At 32.8% G+C, this 21,548-nt stretch overlaps 3 protein-coding genes across 7 annotated transcripts in view; 2 read left to right on the forward strand and 1 right to left on the reverse strand.

Moving 5' to 3' along the window:
* The window catches only part of LOC123708817 (uncharacterized protein PFB0765w-like), a 24,252-nt gene continuing 2,704 nt past the window's right edge, over positions 1 to 21,548 (forward strand). The window contains exons 1-22 of one of the 4 annotated variants that reach the window (XM_045659725.1): positions 1 to 509; positions 585 to 626; positions 698 to 730; positions 800 to 823; positions 897 to 920; positions 1,081 to 1,104; positions 1,272 to 1,295; positions 1,362 to 1,385; positions 1,447 to 1,531; positions 1,701 to 1,786; positions 1,861 to 1,980; positions 2,160 to 3,008; positions 3,098 to 3,284; positions 3,360 to 4,819; positions 4,953 to 5,081; positions 5,208 to 5,409; positions 5,495 to 8,166; positions 8,641 to 8,898; positions 9,184 to 9,331; positions 9,681 to 9,816; positions 10,094 to 10,208; positions 10,604 to 10,869. In XM_045659725.1, coding sequence (XP_045515681.1) covers positions 162 to 509; positions 585 to 626; positions 698 to 730; positions 800 to 823; positions 897 to 920; positions 1,081 to 1,104; positions 1,272 to 1,295; positions 1,362 to 1,385; positions 1,447 to 1,531; positions 1,701 to 1,786; positions 1,861 to 1,980; positions 2,160 to 3,008; positions 3,098 to 3,284; positions 3,360 to 4,819; positions 4,953 to 5,081; positions 5,208 to 5,409; positions 5,495 to 8,166; positions 8,641 to 8,898; positions 9,184 to 9,331; positions 9,681 to 9,816; positions 10,094 to 10,208; positions 10,604 to 10,720 — 7,107 coding nt within the window. In that variant the 5' untranslated portion in view covers positions 1 to 161 and the 3' untranslated portion in view covers positions 10,721 to 10,869. Of the gene's footprint in view, positions 510 to 584; positions 627 to 697; positions 731 to 799; positions 824 to 896; positions 921 to 1,080; positions 1,105 to 1,271; positions 1,296 to 1,361; positions 1,386 to 1,446; positions 1,532 to 1,700; positions 1,787 to 1,860; positions 1,981 to 2,159; positions 3,009 to 3,097; positions 3,285 to 3,359; positions 4,820 to 4,952; positions 5,082 to 5,207; positions 5,410 to 5,494; positions 8,167 to 8,640; positions 8,899 to 9,183; positions 9,332 to 9,680; positions 9,817 to 10,093; positions 10,209 to 10,603; positions 10,870 to 21,548 lie in introns of those variants that run through there. The other 3 variants (XM_045659726.1, XM_045659727.1, XM_045659728.1) reach the window with 3 other exon arrangements.
* LOC123708819 (integrin beta-PS-like) lies at positions 10,866 to 14,970 on the reverse strand. The gene is made up of 8 exons (XM_045659730.1): positions 14,823 to 14,970; positions 14,174 to 14,583; positions 13,552 to 14,041; positions 13,150 to 13,484; positions 12,974 to 13,084; positions 12,587 to 12,794; positions 12,048 to 12,441; positions 10,866 to 11,359 (listed from the first exon to the last, which is right to left on the reverse strand). Exons 1-8 carry the CDS (start codon positions 14,952 to 14,954, stop codon positions 11,154 to 11,156), a joined length of 2,286 nt encoding a protein of 761 aa, XP_045515686.1. The 5' UTR covers positions 14,955 to 14,970; the 3' UTR covers positions 10,866 to 11,153.
* The window catches only part of LOC123708820 (integrin beta pat-3-like), a 10,843-nt gene continuing 4,751 nt past the window's right edge, over positions 15,457 to 21,548 (forward strand). For both annotated transcript variants that reach the window (XR_006753658.1, XM_045659731.1), the window contains exons 1-5: positions 15,457 to 15,604; positions 15,858 to 16,255; positions 16,320 to 16,830; positions 17,103 to 17,443; positions 17,874 to 18,006. Coding sequence is in view for 1 of the 2 variants with exons in the window: in XM_045659731.1 (XP_045515687.1) it covers positions 15,482 to 15,604; positions 15,858 to 16,255; positions 16,320 to 16,830; positions 17,103 to 17,443; positions 17,874 to 17,961 (1,461 nt within the window). In the remaining variant the exon portion in view is untranslated. The remainder of the gene's footprint in view (positions 15,605 to 15,857; positions 16,256 to 16,319; positions 16,831 to 17,102; positions 17,444 to 17,873; positions 18,007 to 21,548) is intronic.

The raw sequence follows: 21,548 nt of genomic DNA on the forward strand, positions 1-21,548 counted from the left end.
CGATTTGTAATGACACATCAAAATATTTGCAATTTTTCGACCATTATTTACACTTTAACATAAGTTTAAAGCTTTTCACAATTGTATTGTTTTATAAAATGGATGGTGATGAGATGTAATTAAGGAAACTGTGTTTGGACAAATTGATTTATTAGTCGGCAATGTCTTTCATAACGAAAAGGGAAAGAGTTTTTAACGAGTATGATGTGTACAATTTGCCATCACGGAATGAAGGGAAGTTAAAAGCCTATTCTTCATGCACTGACGCACGAGCTTGGTCCCACTTCTGCTCCGACAAGGCTGAACATCTAGTCGAAATTATTAAGAAAAATAACGAATCATGTCGGCCGAAGTACTTGCCTACGGATGTGATTGTCAACACTTTAATGGTAGCGAAGAATGCTGAAATAGGTCGCCTCAAGCGCAAGATTGAAGAGTTTGAACAAATGCTGGCTGCTTATGACCAGCTAGAACTAACATCGGACCAAAAATGCGATATAGCGGGTGCTGTAAGTAATAAAATCCGATAATTTCTTATCACATAGTACAAAACTTGAGAATGTTAATAATTTTTCCTCTTTCAGCATGCTTCAATTAAAGCTGCTAACAAAGAATTGGATGAAATGGTCAGTAGTATGAAATTCTTTTTAATTATTTTATAATATTTTTTAAATTATAATAACGTTTTGTGTTTCAGTGCTTGGATTTGGACTTATCTGGATTTACAGAGGTAAACCCTAGTGCAATTTAAAACTTTAAGTTTCATATGAAATATAATTACTAATAATTTATTTTTCAGGGAATTGATTCCGAAGCGTTTGAGGTATAGCCTTTTAATATACTCCATACATTATATGTTGACTGATAAACAATACTTACAATTTATTTATTTACAGACTGGTAAATCAAGAGGTGATGAGGTGAGTTTTATTCTTAGGTTTCTAAATCATAGGAAATATGCAAATCTCACAGATTTTTTTTTTAAGTATTTTGGATGAGCTTATATCGCCGTGTAAATAAAATTATCTTTATTTCATCAGTCGATATATACAGTTTTACTCGAGAAGTTTTATTTTTCAGACAATGAGGTCGATTGTTGATGAGGTACGTACTCAAAATCATTCATAAAACTCTCAAATTGTAGATTAAATAGTTATAAATATATATCTAATTAGGAGACGAATTTTAAGAATCCTTTAAAATAACGATTTTTTATGGTAGGGTTTCGGTGTAGTCTCTAACTAATAAAATATATATTATTGATGTTTCAGACTCAAAAGTCAAAAGGAGATGAGGTAGATGTTATATTTTTTTTTATTACATTCCTACTATCGCATTATTAACCTACCAATTTTTTTTAGAGCGGAAAATCGCGGAGTGGAGTGGTAAGTAAACATTTATTTGATTCAATCTTATATTTCATACAACTATAATGTATATTTACAGTGGGAATTTACGAATTTAAAATTGGAATCTAAGAGCAACCAAGTTGGACAAGGTGAAGTCTTATATGCAGCCGACGCAAGCACACGTAAGTGTCAAATAACAATAACCACCAAAAGGTCTTGATTATTTTTTGACTGAAAATAAACATGAAACAAAAAAATTATAAATAAAAGCAATACCTAGAAAGTGAACACACATGATCAATATATGTAACTTGAATTTCACGACTGTAAATTAAACTTTATTTGTTATAGATGCCTCTGATCCAAGAATTGATGACATGCAAGATATGATTATTAGAAAAGATGCCAAATTAAATGCAATGCAGAATAAGATTGCTGTAAGAAGTGCTCATAGTAAACGTTTGGCTTTGGTATCTCCGTCTTTATTAACCATATACGTCACTTGTTACAGGTTCTGGAAACTGACATATGTGAACCGTATTGCCTTTATGCTCATATTTATACAGCATTAGAGAAAATATTTTCGACGCTGTGTCAAAATGGGAAATATAAACATTATCTAAATTTATTGGTAATTTTGATTTCTTATATAACATCTATGTGCAGACAATTTTAGACAGAAGATCTTTTACTACATAGAAATTTTGTTCCTTTTTAATTTTCATTAATTTTAATAGCAAAAACACACAAAAACAGGGTGATAAAAACTCACATGATGATTATTACATATGTACGTTTAATCTATTTCAGACTGCTGAAAAAGACACCCGTAGTATAGATATAAAAGGAAAAATACTTTTTAAAATGAAAGTATTGGAAAAGTTTTGTCTTGCGCTTATCGCTCCGTGTTCCCAAGACTACGAACAAACGTCCTCGGCGCAAGACTGTTCTTGTTATCGTGCTGAAATAGTGACAACTCTCGCTCTAACGACAGCGGAGTGTGGTAAGAATAGCGTGGATGATAGAAGAGCGCAATTGGTAGCCGATATAATAGACAATCAAGAAATGAAAGAAATACTTAGTAAAGAAAGTGTAATAGTAAAATCCGATGATAAACAGGATGAGTTTCTTCTCGAGAGCGATCACTTAGACACTGACAGTTTGAATAGATTAAAAGATTTACAAGCCAACTACGATGACTTGGTCAAATGTTATGATAATTTAAAATATGAGAAAGATTGCTTATTTTTACGTTGTCAAAAATATACAGAGCTTGAAAAAGAATGTCAGTGCATGCAAGAACACTTGCGAGAATATAATCAGCTTTGGAGTGAAAAAGAGTACTACCGGAATCGTTCGAAAGACTTAGATATATTAAAGGAACGTTACTATATATTGTCTGATGAGACGTGTAACCTGGAGGCTAAACTTCAAGCAGAATCTGAAATAAACAGAATAAAGTGCAATAATATAGATTACTTACAAAATGAAAATATCGCTTTGGAAAAGAAGCTGCAGGAATTAACTATCTTATTTGAAAGGGAAAAAAGTTCATTGAACTGTAAGTTGAAGGAATATGAGTGTAAAATAACGTGTCAAGATCAACAAATAAAATCATTATCCCTTCAAATAGATAAGTTCATTGAACAAGGACACGAGGTATACATATTGTTTTAATAATTTTGATATATTTTAAGTGCTATAGGTAAAAATATATGGTGTAGTTCATTAAAATTATTAATTTTCAGATGATTTCTGAAGACACATCAAAATCAGTAGAGTTGTTAAATGAAATTGAAACCCAGAAAGAACAGATTAATAATCTTAGACAAGCTTTATTGTGCAATGAAGAAGAAAAACAAGTACTTCAAGATAATTTTGAAGAAAAACTTGAATTGATCAACGAGTTGAAGTTAGAAATTGAGAATTGGAAGGGTGCGCAAATTACATAATTTCGAATGAGATATTATTTAACATCACATGTTTTATATTCATTTTTTTTGTTTATAGAAAAATCTGATAAACTACTACACTCTAAAATTTGTCTTGAAGAATATGCAAGAGATTACCAAAACCAAATTCAATATCTTCAGAATGAAAATCAATTATTATTTAAAGAAATAGAAGGCAAAAATAAGGCACTCGAAAACTTTAAGGAAATAATCGATTCAAAGGCAATAGAAATTAACAGTTTGACAGATGTGATAGAAGCTAAGGATAGTAAAAATATTCTACTTCTGGATACTTTAAAAAACACTGAAGACATGTATACTGAAAGCTTACAATCATTAAAAACTGAAAACGACCTAGCAATTGACATCCTAAAAGCCAAACAGCATGAAAGTCGAGAAATATTAGATACAATTCGAACATATTTATACAATGATCCTGAGCAAAATAAACCCATATCGATAAATGAAATCCAACATGACGACAATTCTGATAACATAAACAATAAAACTTCTGTTTTGCTAAATGAAATAAATAAATTACATGATATAAGCGTACGAAGTTTACACACTCTCTTAGATGAAAATATTCATTACAAAGATACTCTTGATACATCTAGACGGCAACATGATGAATTAAAGAAAAAAGAAAGAAAGAAATTACAAGATTTAGAAGAACTAACGATTCAGTATAATGACCTTAAATATTCATATGAAATCTTATTGAAAGAGAAAGGAACGCTGGAAAACGAATTGAAGATAAAGAATCTTGAGCTTGATGATTTAATCAATTCTTTTCAGCTAACTAAGAAAGAAAGTGAAGATTTAAATAAACGTCTTAACCAATCCGAAAGTTTAAAAGAAGAATTTGTAAAGATAAATGTCCTGTATAAAAAACTTATTCAAGAACGCAGTGCATTGCAACATGATTTAAAATGCAAAGAAGAAGATCATGAAAATATCCAAAAGTCACTCAATAGATTCAAACAAGAAAATGAGATGTTAATAAAGGAGAATCGTAAATTTATCAATTTAGATAAAAACCTTTCTGATTTAGAGGTCTGTTGTCAAACCTTGGAAGTAGAAAAGAAAGATCTTAATAGTATTATTAACGATCAAACTCAAGAAGTTAACTATTTGCATAAAAATTTGGAGAATAAAATTGAAGAAAATAAAAAACTACTGCACGAGCTCGAGCAAATGAAAATAAAAGAATCCACTGCTCAAAGTGATATAACATCTCTGAAAGATGAAAATCTGAACGTTCTTAATGATTTAACGTTAGTCAAAAAAGAAAGTGATAGTTTACTTGAAAAATTAAAATACTATGAAAATTTAGAATTAAATTTTAACGACTTAAAACAAATGTGTGACGAAAAGCTAGCAGAAAACCAAACCATTAAAATGGAGCTGGATAAGCTAAAAACAAATTTACAAGAAATAACAAAAGATAACAACTTATTGAAACAACAAAATGTGGACTTATTCAATCATTGTCAGGACTTAAGTGCTCGTGCTGCGGTAATTTTTTTTTATATTAATACAATGTAAGGTTATCCAAATTGATAACCGGTTTTCCGAACGCCTAAACTAATACAGATAAAATTTCTAACAAGTCTAATTAGTTTATAATAAAATGTAATTGTTTTAACAGATGAGTGAAGCCTGCAGTTCTCCAAAAACATATCTCGAAGAAATTAAAGAAGAAATCGAAATTATGAAAAAGGACAAAATCATTAGTCATAAGAAAATAAGGGAACTGGCAGACAAATTAGATGAATCGGTAAGATATTGTAAAAATTTGAATGATACCGGTCTACACAATGCCGCGGGTTGTATGTTATATATTATCTTTAACAAATATTAAATGATTATATGCGTAAATTATATATTTTATTTTTATTTCTAGGACGCAATCATTTTAAATTTACAAGAAGATATAATAGCGCGGGATAGCAAAATTGCTACATTGCAAAATTATATAAATGAACTTCAAGCAGAAGTGACCCATCTTAACAATAATATTGCTTATGCTGTTGAATCTAGTGAACAACTTTTAAGCACTAGTCATACAAAAATGGTTCAATCTTTAAAACAATTAGAAGAACACCGTAAGCTGAGAAACGATAAAAACTTTTGTATTAACACCGAATAAAACATTACAATCTTTTTTTCATAAAATTTACTGTTTTTCAGATTCAACAGCGACCCATAAAATAGAAATGGAATTAGCAGTATTGAAAAATGATAATGTGCGCTTAGAAAATCAACTTTTGAATACAAAAACCAAATCAGAAGCATTCCATAAAGAGAAACACAATCTGATTGAGCAAATTGCATACTTACAAGACGAAAGATCAATTACGTTACAAAATATTAAACAGTTAGAAATTAATTGTTTCGGCGATAGCAGCTTATGTTTAAATGATTGTAGCATTGATGATGTGGTTACTTCTTTTAATAAAATCCGTCAATGTATTGAAGCTAAGCATTCAAAGAGTGCTAACTTAGAACAAAAACTCCTCACAGTTCAGAACTCATCAAAATTATTATTAAATAAAGCTGATGAAGCAAAAAAAATTGTAGAAAATGAAAAACAAAAAATATTAGCAGAAAAAGAAGAAGCAATAAAAGAAAGACAAAGAATGGAAAGTCAGTTAATTGTTTTAGAGGCTAAGTTACGAGAGCAAATAGGACAGGATCAAGAAATCATAAAAGATTTAGATGCCAAATTGCTTAATCAAAAACTGTTGTTTGAAAAAATAGATGAAGTTAGGCAAAAGTATGTAACTAAGTTAGAGACTGAAATACACAATATGGAAGATATGTATAAAAATTCATTAAGTAAAATCAAAGAACTGCAAGAAAAAGTTACATCTACATCAGAAGATAATACTAAGAAAATTGAAGACATAGATATAATTTCCAAGAGTTTAGAGAAAAAATCGAAGGAAGTTAATTATTTACGAAAGTGCATTGACGATATAAACAATAAAGCTTTAAAAACCACGATTACTCAAACTGATCTCAATCATACCGACGAAGTTTGTCAAACTGATTTATTTAAACAAACTGAGAAAGAAGTTAACACAATTCCTAATAATGATATTATTGAGAAAAATGTTACAAATGTTGGCCTAAGACGGCCTCGGGATCTTACAAATAAACATAAACCGTCTTTTTCTAATCACGATGAATTATTATTAACTTCATCGAATCTAGACCTCATCAAAAAAGTGTATTTAGATTATAAAATAAAAAAATTAAGTCCAACTAAAGTAGAGCAATGTATCATATCTGGCAACAATAGCGATGAAGATTACCATAAGGTTGATGCAATTCCTGGGATAGTTTCTCCGGGACCCAATGTAAATATAATTAATGATATTGGAGCCCATCATAAAATTATAGACATATATAATACCCATTCAATTTTTACACATAATACAGAATATAGTAGTAAAAGCGCGGGTGGAGAATCGACCTTTGACCTATCAAATGAAGACAGTAAAGAATATGCATATGGAAATAAACCTAAAACATATGACTTTTCAGGCCCATCGACAGATAATGATTTATTCTTAATATATAAGGATAGTGACGATATAAATAGATCTGACCCACATACAAAGTCTTCATTACCTGATCCATTGCGTTCTACCATTCTTGGAACTTTTAATGATGTAACAAAAGTAACTATAAATGATCAAATATTTGAAAGCACAACTAAAGAAAATGAATTACTTAGTTATCAAGATGACGACAGTGTCAAGCCAAAGCTCACTTTGAGTTTGCCCCGAGTTGCTTCTGAAAGTTTATCTAATGGTACAAATTCAGAATATGACAAAAAATCCATTGATTCGTATACTGTGGCGATTTACACTTCGCCTATTACAATGCCTGATGAGTATGACAATATTTCGGTTCTTACAAATTCTCCTGCTAAAGACCTCTCTAGTTTTGTAGATAGTCATAAATCTTTTACTCCAATTGACTTAATTAGTGAAATGCGAGATGACTTATCATATAAACTGGATTCTTCACATAAGATTACTGCTTCCAATCAAAATAAAAAAGTTGTTAAGAGAAAAAAAGAAAACTTAAAAACATCTCCGCCAAGAAGTGAAAACGAAAGGTTTACTACTGAGTTAAGTGCTGACAGGCACAATAAAGGAAAACTTCAAAAAACTACAAAATTTGATATTAAAAGTATGACATCAAAAGAAAATATTGCGAATGACACTAGTAATGCAAGTAAGAACATAAAAGGTCCAAAGCACTCTAATTACGGTTTAAAATATATTTTGGATTCGGTTCAACAAGAAGTTAATATAAAAAACTTTAAAAATAACAGTGTTCACAGGAGTCATAGTGATAATATTATCAAAGATGGTAACAATCAAAGTGGATCTAGGTCTTGTAGCTCACTATTAAAATCTTTATCGGATTATAGGAAAACATTTGCATTCGGTACGGAAGTTAACAAAAATGAGAAAAGCAGGCAGTCATCCTATTCAATAGAGCGCGGTGTAATGGCTAAATTAGACAACGTACATGAATATGAAAATAAAATAAAAGATTTAACTGATACATTGGAAAGTATTGAAAAACATTACCAAAAGAAAATAGAAGCTGTTAAAACTCAATATGATAATAACATTAAGAATATAATAAATGAGCATAATCAAGGCGTTGAAAGCATTCAAAGCTTACACGATGAGACTCTTCAAGATTTTATAAAAAGTCACGAAAGTGAGGTTGAAAACTTGAGAACAATGAGTATCGAAGCTATGCGTAAAGTTGAAAAATTAGAAAAGGAAAACAGATCTTTAAGAATGAAATTGCAAGGTGAAAATGAAGCCACAGAGGTAAATCTTATTCAGATTCATATTTACAGTAAATTTCATGATATATTTCGTAATACAGTTCCTAAAATAAGATCGATTACTCTTGTAATATGTAGATAAATGCCACCTTAAACAATTAAACAAGATATTTTATACGGATTAAGTCCTCGCATTGTGGACAAATATTATTATAAGATTTACAATACTTAAAATAACTATAATTATTAATTATATATAGAAGACAGTAACTTCTGATTCCAATAAAGTTACTATAATTGTTTTGCCAGCTACAATTTTGATAGGACAGAAAAGAAACAATTCATTATATACTCTAATTTTACAATACTTTACTATACTATAGTAGTAAGAATACGTGGATTGCAGATTTTTAAGTCAAATCGTGTGTCAAACTGACAACCATAACACGCAATTCCGCCAACGGTAACTCTTAAGTTATAAAGTTGGCCCGAATATTATACTCTTCTTCCACTGCAGGAACCCATAAAATTCCCGGACACAAGAAAACGGAGGCATAAGAGAAGTGACACAAGAACGCTTACGACGACGAATATTGAGGCTTTTAATGTGAAACCTAAACCTCGCTCACACGGACCTTGTACTTGCACTTTGGATACGAATATATCTGACACAATTCGCACTATTTTCGAACAAGTCGATGTCGATCAACGGCGTATGGCTGAACAAGCCTATACCAAATATATCGCCAATAAAATTATTAACAATAATGTTGAGGTGAGTTACACACTACTTAAATTAAGAAACAATTGTGTATAGTTTAATACACGAGTTACTAAAAGATAAGTACTAATTATGGGTAAATAACAGTAATTAAAATGTAAATTATATTTGCATTATATACCTCTTTGTGCAACGTATATATTGTATGGTACAGACTCACGCAGACTCCCTAGAATTTGTATAAAATAAGTTTAATAGTTTTTCGTGTTTTACAAAGAGACAGTTGTTATTTTGGTAATATAATATAAAATGTTTTGGTTAATAAGAATTTTTTTACAGGCGTTGGATGCGCAAGAGTTAGCCTTCCTACACCTTAAAGTGTGTCGTACGTGGAAATGTATGTTGAGTGAGGAAGAGGTTCTCCAGAAACGCATCGACTCTCTGGAAAACGAATTAATGAATAAGCAGCGACAAACAAAAATTCATAGTAAGTTAGTCTTTTCCTAAAACATCGAATCTGGTGGCAAAGTTTTGATACTTTATACATTCAATACACACATATATCATCTATACCTATATCTATATCATAGATAGATCTTATAATATGGAAGATAATCCATTTTATAGAAACTTGACTTTGACTGCTATATTATTTTTTTGGATGGTGCCAATTTACAGTCTTAGATGACGTTAAAGTCTTGTGGAGAATAAAGAATTGTGGAGTGCATTACATTGAAATGTTTTCAACGAAGATGTCATAATACACGCTTCCATAGAGGAGAGGAACAGAAACGCGTGAAAGAAACATTCTTACATACTAAAAAAAGGATTTTCAGTTGCAGAATTAGATCGTAAGGTGGCTGTAGAGAGGCGTCGTCTTGAGGAAGTCCGCGAAGCTGTTTGCAGAAACACGCCAGCCGCTTCCAGGGATACCAGTCCACAGACATATACAACTGTTCCCGAAAAGGATTCGTATGTTTTATCACTCAGCCACAATAACAAAAAAGTTTTAAACCATCAACCCGGCTTTTCTATGAAAAATGATTAAACGTTTTCGTGAGTTGCTGTGTGGTTTTGGCTGTTCTGAATTTGATTGAAAACTGCCTTGTTTTAGTTTGTATTGGTGAATTAAATAAACTCTCTTTGAGAAACTCCAAAAATTACATACGTACATTGTCATTTTGGAGATTACTTTGTCTCAGCGATTAAAACTTTCTTCACATTCATAATGCTGCTAAAAAATGTTTAGGTGTAAATGTTGTTCGATCTCCTGCAACATTCAACCTAAGGAGAAATTGTCGAGCGGAGACCTGGTGTCTTCTGGTTCTTTGCGCCCACGATGGCCTAAACAGGAAAGCAACAGGGTATGATAGAGTTTGTAGATTATTTAATAAAATCAATACTTCTATTGTTGTACTTATCGTTATCATGAATTGTTATAAGAGCATGAATTAATTATTAGAAAATTAACTATTTTGATATACACCTCACACATTTTTGAAGAACTTATGCACAATATTTCGAATAAAATTTCAAATAAAATAAAATTCTATTAAATCAGTATATGAGTTTACCAGAAAACTATTTATAGAAGCATAAATAATACCTTACATATATAAGGTTTTTAGTTTTCGATTCAAAGAATGTTATATTATATATAACCTCTTGGATATCTGCACGGTTCATTGATCTTTTAAAAGGGTTGTAGTTGAATACCTTTGTTTCGTCCGTAATAAAAACTCGGTTTTTACTGTTTCAGGCAGTGTCAGCAAAGCTTGATGCAGGAGAACGAAAGGAGAAAAAGCATTTGCAGGATGAACATCCGATCCGTTTGAGGCGGTCCCACGATCGGACAAAGAAGACACATAAGAAATGAAGATTTAAGGGGGATATGGAAGATGTAGGTGTAATTTAAAAATTTCGTGTTTCCAAATTTAATTTTTTATTAATTTTACAATATTATTTATACTTATTTAATGTAATTTAAATTTTAAAAGTTCTTAATAAATGTATTAATATTATATATGGGTGTCGATTTAGTAAAAAACATTCCGAATCATAATTGTTTTCTTATAATTTATAATAAGAGTTTCTGTAAAGGATAGGATTCAGAGTCGAGACTACGCGAACGATCGAACTCGCATGTCAAAATCTAATACGCTTTTGACTTAAGTGAGTTGAATCGACTTGAAAGTTTACAAAGTAGAAGACTTAAAAACTGCACTCATCATCAATTCATGAGCCCGAAATAGTAATAATGATGTTCACCTCACGATTCCTTACCGCTATAATAGTAGTTCCATTTCTGATCAATTTTTTCGATCGTAAGCTGGATTAGTAAAATTTACTTCCGGGGTTCTATACAATGGATTTGATACATCGTAACCGGCCGCAGCAGACTCCTTTATCAGTTTATTGTACTCCCTTTTATCATGAGCATCAATGAGAAGCTTCCAACCAATCACCATGAGGAGACCAATTAATAATACACCACCAATTGCACTTCCCACAGCAACTGGAATGGTATATTGTATAAGATTCGATTACAATTTTAATCCCAAATAAATAATTGGGATATCGACGCACACAAAAATGTATGTAGCACAAAATAGTTGATTTCTAGTGGAGGATATTGTATTTGATCCTTTAGTAGGATTAGAACGCAAGCGAATATATATGTGAACTTACTGGAAACATCTTCACTTCTTAGTTTTAATATATATATATATAAATTACGCGTCACGTTGTTTGTCTGCTATGGACTCCAAAACTACTGAACCGATTTCTATCAAATTTGCACACCGTATGCAGTTTGATCTAATTTAAACAGTTTAGCTTACATGTATATAATTGTACTGTACGTATATGTCACTAAATTTCTCTTAAATGGCTGACTGATTTGAATGATTTTGTATGCGTTTGGGTTGATCGTTTAGATTGACAAATCATCCCGGAAGATGGCGCTGCATTCGGTATTTTCATAACTTGTTTAATATCCTAATCACTTGAAACATGATGCAGGACAACGTTTGTCGGGTCCGCTAGTATATTAAATAAGTCCGTTTTATCTAAGTAATTATCTGCCTCTTTTCGTAACTGCACACATTTGACAGAAAAAGACGAAAGATTGCAATGAGGCTTAATTAGATATTAAGAGTAGAGAAATCGAATTACGTATTAGGCTTATAGCGAAGAAAACATACCCCAAACATCAGCTTTAGCTCGTTCATCTAATTCATTCTGAATTACAACTTCCAATGTGTTAATAGATGCTAGCGGATAATAGTATAGGAAGGTTAATGTTTTGTCATCTTTTAAAAGTTTGTGACACCATTTTGCTTTATGTTCACGCCCAGGCGCGTGCATTTCTGTCTTATTAACAAGTATGACACCCGTTGTCGTTTGATTGTATTCTTCATCACACTTTGTTTTGTTATTATAGAAATTACATAAGGCATAGTCCTCTAGCTCTTTGCAACGCTTCTGAGTCAATTCTTCGCAATCGTCGCAAAATTTTCCGGAGCATATTTCCGATGTACCATTCTGTCGTTGACAGACACATTCTCCGCACTTACACTGTCCTCTTCCAGAACACACCTAAAATAACACTTGAATGAACAAAGACCTTCCGTTATTACCAGTTATAGATCCACACAATCTTTCTTCACTTTAAATATCGACTTTATGTTGTTATATATTCAGTATATGTTGAAATAATAAATAATACGTTATTTACTCTTACTTCGTTGGAAATGGGTGCCATACAACTACGTTCATCATCCGGGCAACGGCAGTCATCGCCAATCCAATTTGGGTCACATGAACAAGTACCATACTGACATCTACCATGCCCTGAGCATAGAAGGCCACCTGGTCGAGGACAAGCATTGTCGTCAAATTGGCAGAAATCCCCAGAAAATCCCTTTTTGCACTCTTCGCATTTACCGCACCTAAGACATTAATGAAAAAAAGGTCTACTCTTGGTTTAAAAAAAGGATTACAGGTTCAACACGAAGAGGCTATTTTGAGTCTTAGAAACGTTTCATTTTTAGCGTAGCCTTAGTCATTATTATGCGAAATTACATTTCCTGCGCATTGGCTATAATATGTTTTATTAATAAAATTTCACCTGCATATTCCACGACCACTACAGTAGTTTGCATCATCAACATTTGCTTTACATTTATCGAAATTAATTGTATTTGTGTCTGTTCCCTTACAATCACATATACTGCCGTATCTAAAATCAGAAAAAATTAGTATCATAGCCAGTGTTACAAGTATTTCCATTATCCTTATTCTTACCTATCATCATTACATTTACATACTCCACATTGTAATATACCAGCGCCGCTGCACAAAGTTGAATTCATTTCTCCCTCGGCCTCACAGTCACAATGACAATCAATTTCTAGTTCTATTCTCAATTTTTCATCCAAAGATACTGGACCTATTTCCAGTGAATATTTCATTTTCTTCTCATTGGATGGACATGAGTTTATTTTTAAAAAGCCTTCCATTTCTAAAGATTGCTCGTGTTTGATTTGACAAATACCACTCTTTGTACAATCGGGTACAATCTTCGCTAATTGAATAGGAGGCGGTATATTTGAATCAATTACTAAAGATCTTACTAACCCCTACAAGATATATAGAGATAAGTGAAATTGTAAAGATATGAAAAAAAAAATAGATTTAATTACTTACCAAATATTCGTTTATTATCGTATCGACAATATTACCGGTTAAAGGAACATATTTAGCGCCAAGAATTTTCTTTTCTAACGCTTCATAAGATCTTTGAACTTTGGGGTCCACAGCAAATATTATCTTGATGTTGTTTTCAGTAGCAATTTTGTTAATTTGACTCACTGAAGGATAGTCATACGTTAGTGATTCGGAATAGGTATTATTTTCAAGATGACATTTCATATCATTAGGCTTTATAGCTCCAACAAATTTTCCATCTCCTGCACTATGATATACACCATCGGTACATAAAACAATGATACGCCTTGCATTGTTTCGCCAATCTATTTTATCTTTACAAACCATTGCTTGCATTATAGCATCGAAGGCAGCTTCTGGGTCATCATAGTTGGAGCCGTCCGGTTCGCCAATATTTTCAATAAAAAGTGTCACGTTATCAGTTAACGACAAATGGTTTTTAAAGGAATATGATTTATGAAGTGCTAAACTGAAAATTATAATATTATTATAAATACTAACATGCTGCACGTGTGGTCAGTAAACCACCGAATAATCTAGTCTATCTAAGGTGTATGGCAGGATATTATGTGAAGCTAGATTATTTTCTGAAATTACTTACTCCACAAATGGCATCGCTGGTTTTTCTACATAGCTTCCAATACCAAAACGAACATTATTTGTCAATTTTGTCAATTCTTCGTATATTTTGTAAGCTTGCTGAATAAGTGTTTTGGTATGCCTCTTCATTGTGTCAGAGTAGTCCATGACATAGTATATATCTAATGGATAATCTTTAGCAGGTTTATAGTTCATTTTAAAAGAAATTAATGCATTTAGACGTGCTTTTATTTGTAATATTTGAGGAGTAAATTGTACCACTTTAGATCCATTTAAACCAACATTAAATGTGTCATTTTGAACGATATTGAAACTAGAGATCTGTGGGGGATTATAGTAATTTTCCTTGCACCAAGCATTGTTTTGTTCAGCATACTCTAAGGTTTGGCAACGTCGATCATCGTGTTCTTTCTGAAAATAAGATAACGTTTATAAATAGATGTATCAATTTTAATAAAGATGTACACGGCACGGCACCTTGTGGTATGAATAAATATCAATTTAGATATTTCTTTAATTTGGTATCTCAAAGTGAAAAATGTTGACGAGCAAAAATAATAATAATTGTTAACATGTAGATATGTCTATTGCACAGAAATATTTACTTGTAATTCTAGCTTGATATGACACTAGTGTTTAATAGTACTTACAGCAGAGCACCAAACACATTTGTCTAGATTGTATCCTATACAACCACTACATGTCTTAAAATTTTTACAATTCGATTCACAATCTACTAAATTTAACTTAAGATAAAGGCATATCAAAAACACGACCTTCATTGCTAAGTTCTGATATAATGTGTGATCCTATAAAGTATGCCTTGGTTAAGGAAATGTTAGAATTATTATTGGCTTATGGGAAGATAAACATAATGTATGCGTCATTATTTCGCATATTCCAATTCAAATTACATACAGTTATAATTCCCGTTTTGAAAATATCTAGCTATAAATAAAATAGTTTTTTATTGTTATAAATACTATTCCTTAATATTATGTTTATTACTTAAGTGAAATGTCCAATGATACAACGCTTATCTTATTTTTCTTAAGTTAAAAAAAATACCTATAGTATAGAATAATTAAGGATAAGAATTTCATAAATAAACTTAAATCTTAGTAATATTACAAAATGAGTATTCTTTAACGTAGTTATTTATCATTCATTTCTATAAATACAAAATAATATTGTAACATGTAATCTAATAATAATTATTAATTAAGGAAAATATAAAGTATAGGACACGTATCACATTTAGTATTCAGTTCAGAATAATTTGTTCAAATCACTATTGCTTTATTGTGCAATGAAGATTATACTACTAATATTCTGTGTTTTCTATGCAATTAAATGCTCTTATTCATGTGAAAAGCATTTAACTTGCGAAGGGTGTATCAGAGACGCTAATCAGTGTATTTGGTGTGCTTTGGTGAGTTCCCTTAGATTACAGTATAATTATGAAAAAATATTGAATCAAACAACCGAGTGCGGCAAAAAAATATAAAAGTCATAGAAGAATTAAGAATCTAAATGTTCCGATGAGTGTATAATTTTTCCTAGCACTTTCTCTTGAATACATTAAATATCATTATCATCAACCTAACTATGTTAAGAGAGAAATAACTCTTGAAATATATAACGTACTTAAGAAAATAGAGATTTTTATAATGTTTTCTTTATAGGACAATTATAATGGACCTCGATGTATGACTGCAGAAAAATATATAGACTCCAAGGATTGGTGTATTGGCAACACAATAAATCCGAATAGTACCATGGAAATTGGACAAAATAAAAAATTTTCTTCAGAGGCTGGTCATGTTATTCAGATAAAACCACAAAGCGTTAAAATCAAGCTTAGACCAGGTCAACAAGAAAATTTTGAATTTTCATTTAAAAATGCCGATAACTACCCTGTAGATTTGTATTTTCTTATGGACGGATCAACAACTATGAAAGCTATGAAAGATCAAACACGAGACAAAAGTGAAAACATTTATAAAACTATGAAGAGCATGTCAACTAACGTTCTAATAGGAATGGGAACTTTCGTGGATAAAAACACTCTACCATACACAACGTAAGTGTCTGGTTAACCTATATTTTTATTTTTATTCAATACTTACGTAATTTTACTATTACAGATTAATAAACAGTAGTTTAGCGTACTCATTTAGACATCGCTTGAAGCTGACGCATGACTTTAAAGAATTTCAAAATGTAGTAAATAGTACAGAGTTCGGTTTAAACTATGATACCCAAGAAGGAACATTAGATGCGCTTGCACAAGTAATGGTGTGTAATGATTTAGTTGGCTGGAGAAAAGAGTCGAGAAAAATAATCATAGTTTTAACAGACAGTACCTTTCACGCAGCAGGTGATGGTGGTTTTGGAGGAATTTCCCAACCTTTTGACGGAAAATGTCACAGCGACAGTGGTTATTATTCTAAAGAATTAGAACTAGATTATCCATCTATAAGTATTATAAATAAACTAGCAGCTGATGAGGAGATTTCTGTTATATTTGCTGTTAATAACGACAATAAAAATATTTACAAAACTTTAACTGAAGGCGTGTCAGGATCCAAATGCGTAAGTTTTGAGCAACCGAACGTTGAAGATGGTATGCCGACCATTCTAAAAAGTATTTATAAGGTAAGAACATATTTAAATTATTTTTGAAATTATTCACCTACGAGTAAGAAAAAAGGGAAATTACTGTTTCACAAAACAGAATTCAATGTAGAGATCCGAGAGTGTGTTTCATTATCGGCATTAGTGGTCAGTGAGTTTGGCTTGACATTAAAAAAAAAAATAGACGTAGAAATGTACTCCACTCCCAATCAGCGAACGGGACTAAATAAAAAGGTTACAAGAAACCGGATCGATACAAGCGTGTGTAGGCTTCAAATTAAAATCTGTTTTAGGACATAACGAGCCAATTGAAATTAAGAGTCAACATGAATTCAGAATACCGGGACTATTTTAATATATCTTTCAATCCGGATTGCATTTCAAGAACCACCAATTCACCACCGTGTAAAATGAGACCGGGAGGAGAGAAAAAGATAAAAGCTACTATAAAACTGTTAAAGTATTTCCCTGATAAAAATATCAGCATAGGTTTGGTAAATGAAGGGATCAGGGAAGAACTGACAATAAACGTTGAAATGATTGAGTCATGTGGTTGTAAACGCGAAGAAAACTCAAGCTTGTGTTCGTCTAGCGGTACTAAGAGATGCGGAATATGCGAATGTAACGAGGGCAGGTCAGTATTTGTTTTGTTTATCTCAGCTTAGTTATTAAAGGAGGATATGCATCTAACAACAAGGTAACATAAAATTATCAATGTAACGTAGTAAAGTTTTATGTTTTACTATTTTATTATTACACATATAAAATCGAATTTAAAAAGGAATGTTCTAAGATATTTAACTCATAAACAAGTGTCGCCAGTCTCTCAAGCACATGAAATATACAGTCGAGACATTAAAACTAAAATTGTTGTTTTTAATAGGTAAAGTTAACTATAGGAAGACAAATATAAATATAGGTCATTATCACTAAGTCATTTAGTCGGAGAAATAAACAATAAGTATTTGAATCTCAAGAGTTATACCAACTTCTCTTGAAGTGGGGAAACTACTATCGATTCTTAGAAACTTATTAATTAATTAGTCTTGTAATATATTTTTCAGTACTGGGGATATCTGTCAGTGCAAAGGCAATATCGTCAGTTTGGGAATGGACACTTGCCGTCAACCGGGCTCTAACAAAGTTTTGTAACGGATTAGATGATTGTGTCTGCGGATCACGTATATGTAAAGAAAGGTAATTGATATTTTATTTATATAACTTTTTTTAAATTGTGTCATGTGTAAATTATGTGGGTCTGGGACCGTTATTCGAATGAATATTATCCTAATCTCAAATCCCATATACCTATTTCTTTCACTATTTTTCGTTTCGTTTTTTAAAATAAATTTCCTTTTGGTCCCTGTGGCTGTGTACCTTGAACACTGCCAGCAATTCATCGCTGTATAACGATATTATTCGTTGTATTGTCAATGTATTGCAGCTAAGCATTCAAAGAGTGCTAACTTAGAACAAAAACTCCTCACAGTTCAGAACTCATCAAAATTATTATTAAATAAAGCTGATGAAGCATAAAAAATTGTAGAAAATGAAAAACAAAAAATATTAGCAGAAAAAGAAGAAGCAATAAAAGAAAGACAAAGAATGGAAAATCAGTTAATTGTTTTAGAGGCTAAGTTACGAGAGCAAATAGAACAGGATCAAGAAATCATAAAAGATTTAGATGCCAAATTGCTTAATCAAAAACTGATGTTTGAAAAATAGATGAAGTTAGGCAAAAGTATGTAACTAAGTTAGAGACTGAAATACACAATTTGGAAGATATGTATAAAAATTCATTAAGTAAAATCAAAGAACTGCAAGAAAAAGTTTTATCTGCATCAGAAGATAATACTAAGAAAATTGAAGACATAGATATAATTTCCAAGAGTTTAGAGAAAAAATCGAAGGAAGTTAATTATTTACGAAAGTGCATTGACGATATAAACAATAAACCTTTTAAAACCACGATTACTCAAACTGATGTCAATCATACTGACGAAGTTTGTCAAACTGATTTATTTAAACAAACTGAGAAAGAAGTTAACACAATTCCTAATAATGGTATTATTGAAAAAAATGTTACAAATGTTGTCCTAAGACTGCCTCGGGATCTACAAATAAATATAAACCGTATTTTTCTAATCATAATGAATTATTATTAACTTCATCGAATCTAGACTTCATAAAAAAAGTGTATTTAGATTATAAAATAAAAAAAATAAGTCCAACTAAATTAGAGCAATGTATCATATCTGGCAACAATAGCGATGAAAATTACCATAAGGTTGATGCAATTCCTGGGAAAGTTTCTCCGGGACCCAATGTAAATATAATGAATGATATTGGAGCCTATCATAAAATTATAGACATATATAATACCCATTCAAATTTTAGACATAATACAGAATATAGTAGTAAAAGCGCGGGTGGAGAATCGACCTTTGACCTATCAAATGAAGACAGTAAAGAATATGCATATGGAAATAAACCTAAAACATATGACTTTTCAGGCCCATCGACAGATAATAATTTATTCTGAATATATAAGGATAGTTATGATATAAATATATATGGGGGGTAATGGGGGAGAACAGAGTTAACATCTTTCCGGCCCCAACTGTCAACGTCACCTGCACGCGCGGACAACACATCATCCGCGGCGGTAATCCTATACCGTGGTCCCCCTGCTAGATAACAGACGAGGCAATGGCGACCGAGCAGTGGCGGTATAACCACATTCCTGACCAGAGGTCAGAAGAGGCTACAGCGGCCTTAGGGTTCAAATAGCCCCTAAAAGAACTGGCGCAGAAGGCAACGGGAAACCACTGCAGCTAATCTCCCGAGAAAATCGTTATGAAAGTAGTCACAAAAGAATCACGATTGCCATGCGAACCGCTTAGCCAGCGGCGCCGCGCCGCGTCCGGGGCGAGCGGTGGGAAATGGACTACCGGCCATGATGGAGTAAGAGACCAGGCTTCACGTGGAAATAATGCTACTGGAAACTCCATAAAGTTGCGAAAAATCCAGAAGATAGGCACGTGGAATGTTCGTGGGTTGCTTAAACCCGGTAAATTTAATATCGTGGAGAGAGAAGCCACCAGATGTGGTTTATCCATTTGCGGTCTAACAGAAACACACTGGAGAGGCAACGGGCATTTCTCTACCGACGCCCATGCCGTCTACTTTTCCAGTAGCGATGACAGTAGCCGTAACGGAGTAGCAATTATTATTCCTAAGCATACGAATAACAGTGTAATGGGGTATGAGGCAGTTAGCGACCGCATTATGTCAATGAAGCTCAAAGCGTCACCTGTAAACATCAATCTAATACAGGCATATGCCCCCACCAGTGAAGCTCTACCCCTCGTACTGGAGAGTTTCTACCAAGATTTACAAGCAACAATTGCTAAAATCCCCAATAGAGAGTTACTTATAATAATGGGTGATTTCAACTCAAAAATTGGCGCAAACTCTGCCCAGTACAGTAAATGTGTGACTGTTCACCTGGACATCACCTGGAGGAGGTACCAAAAACCAGATCGATTACATATTGATAAGATCACGTTGGCGCACCTCTATTCTTAATGCCCACACACTTCCTGGGGCTGATTGTGGTTCTGATCATGAACTCGTTATCGCAAAGATGAGGTTGAAGCTCAAAGCCGCTCGATCCTTCAAAAAGACAAGACGGATTGAAGTAGCAGATATCGAGAAATTCAATACAGCCATTGAGCGGAGTTGGAAGGATTGGACAGTTATGAACCACAACGAACCTACACCAGACACGTTATGGAATAAGGCTAAACAACTCATCCAAAATGCAGTCACGGAGTCCAGTCCGAGATCAGAAACGCGCAAACGTCAACACTGGATGACGGAGAGTACCCTTGCCCTTATAGAAGAGAGGCGCCTTAAGAAAGCCGCAGGAGCAGACATAAGAGAACTGAATCAACTGTCTGCTAACATCCAAGCTTGCTGCAGGCGAGACCATAATTCGCACCTACATAGCATTTGTGACGAACTTGAAAAACATGCTATGAAGCACGAATCTAGAGATCTTTACCACAAAATTCGTCTTATTACAAAATCTCTACCTGCTAAAACCTGGGCTATCGAGAACGACAGAAATGAAGTGGTAACAGAACTCGACAAAATCTCGGAAACGTGGAGGAGCTATTGCCAGTCATTGTTCCTGGATCCGCAGTCGCGGCAGTCTATAGACACAGAACCAGAGCCAGATAATTTGGAACCAGACATCCTTCTGTCCGAAGTAAGAGCTGCCATAAAACATCTGAAAAGTAAAAAAGCAACTGGTAGAGATGCAATTCCTATAGAGACAATTAAAGCCTTAGTAGAACGTGGCGACCAGATGTTTCATCTCATCTGTAATAAGGTGTGGCAGACAGGAGTTTGGCCTTCGGAATGGACACATACCATATTTGCACCCCTGCACAAGAAAGGCTCAACGAAGAAATGTAACAATTACCGCCTCATTGCTCTGATATCACACGCTAGCAAAATATTGTTACATATTCTCAACGAGCGCCTGAAAGCATACCTTTATAAAGAGATCGCTCCAGAACAGGCCGGTTTTGTGAAGGGAAAAGGCACTCGGGAACAAATACTCATATTACGACAGATCATGGAGAAGTCAAGAGAATTTAATAAACCCATGTTCATTTGCTTTGTTGATTTCTCCAAAGCTTTCGACTCGGTAAGATGGCCGGTATTGTGGA

The sequence above is a fragment of the Pieris brassicae genome, chromosome 4 (genome assembly GCF_905147105.1).
Source record: "Pieris brassicae chromosome 4, ilPieBrab1.1, whole genome shotgun sequence".
NCBI classification, from domain to species: domain Eukaryota; kingdom Metazoa; phylum Arthropoda; class Insecta; order Lepidoptera; family Pieridae; genus Pieris; species Pieris brassicae.

What these genes read in the sequence shown, in the direction of transcription:
- LOC123708819 (XM_045659730.1), bottom strand. Translation starts at nt 14,954, where the DNA reads ATGAAGGTCGTGTTTTTGATATGCCTTTATCTTAAGTTAAATTTAGTA. An exon ending in CGATAATAAACGAATATTTG is followed by an intron (nt 13,485 to 13,551) that starts GTAAGTAATTAA and finishes TATATCTTGTAG; the next exon opens with GGGTTAGTAAGATCTTTAGT. An exon ending in TGTAAATGTAATGATGATAG is followed by an intron (nt 13,085 to 13,149) that starts GTAAGAATAAGG and finishes TTCTGATTTTAG; the next exon opens with ATACGGCAGTATATGTGATT.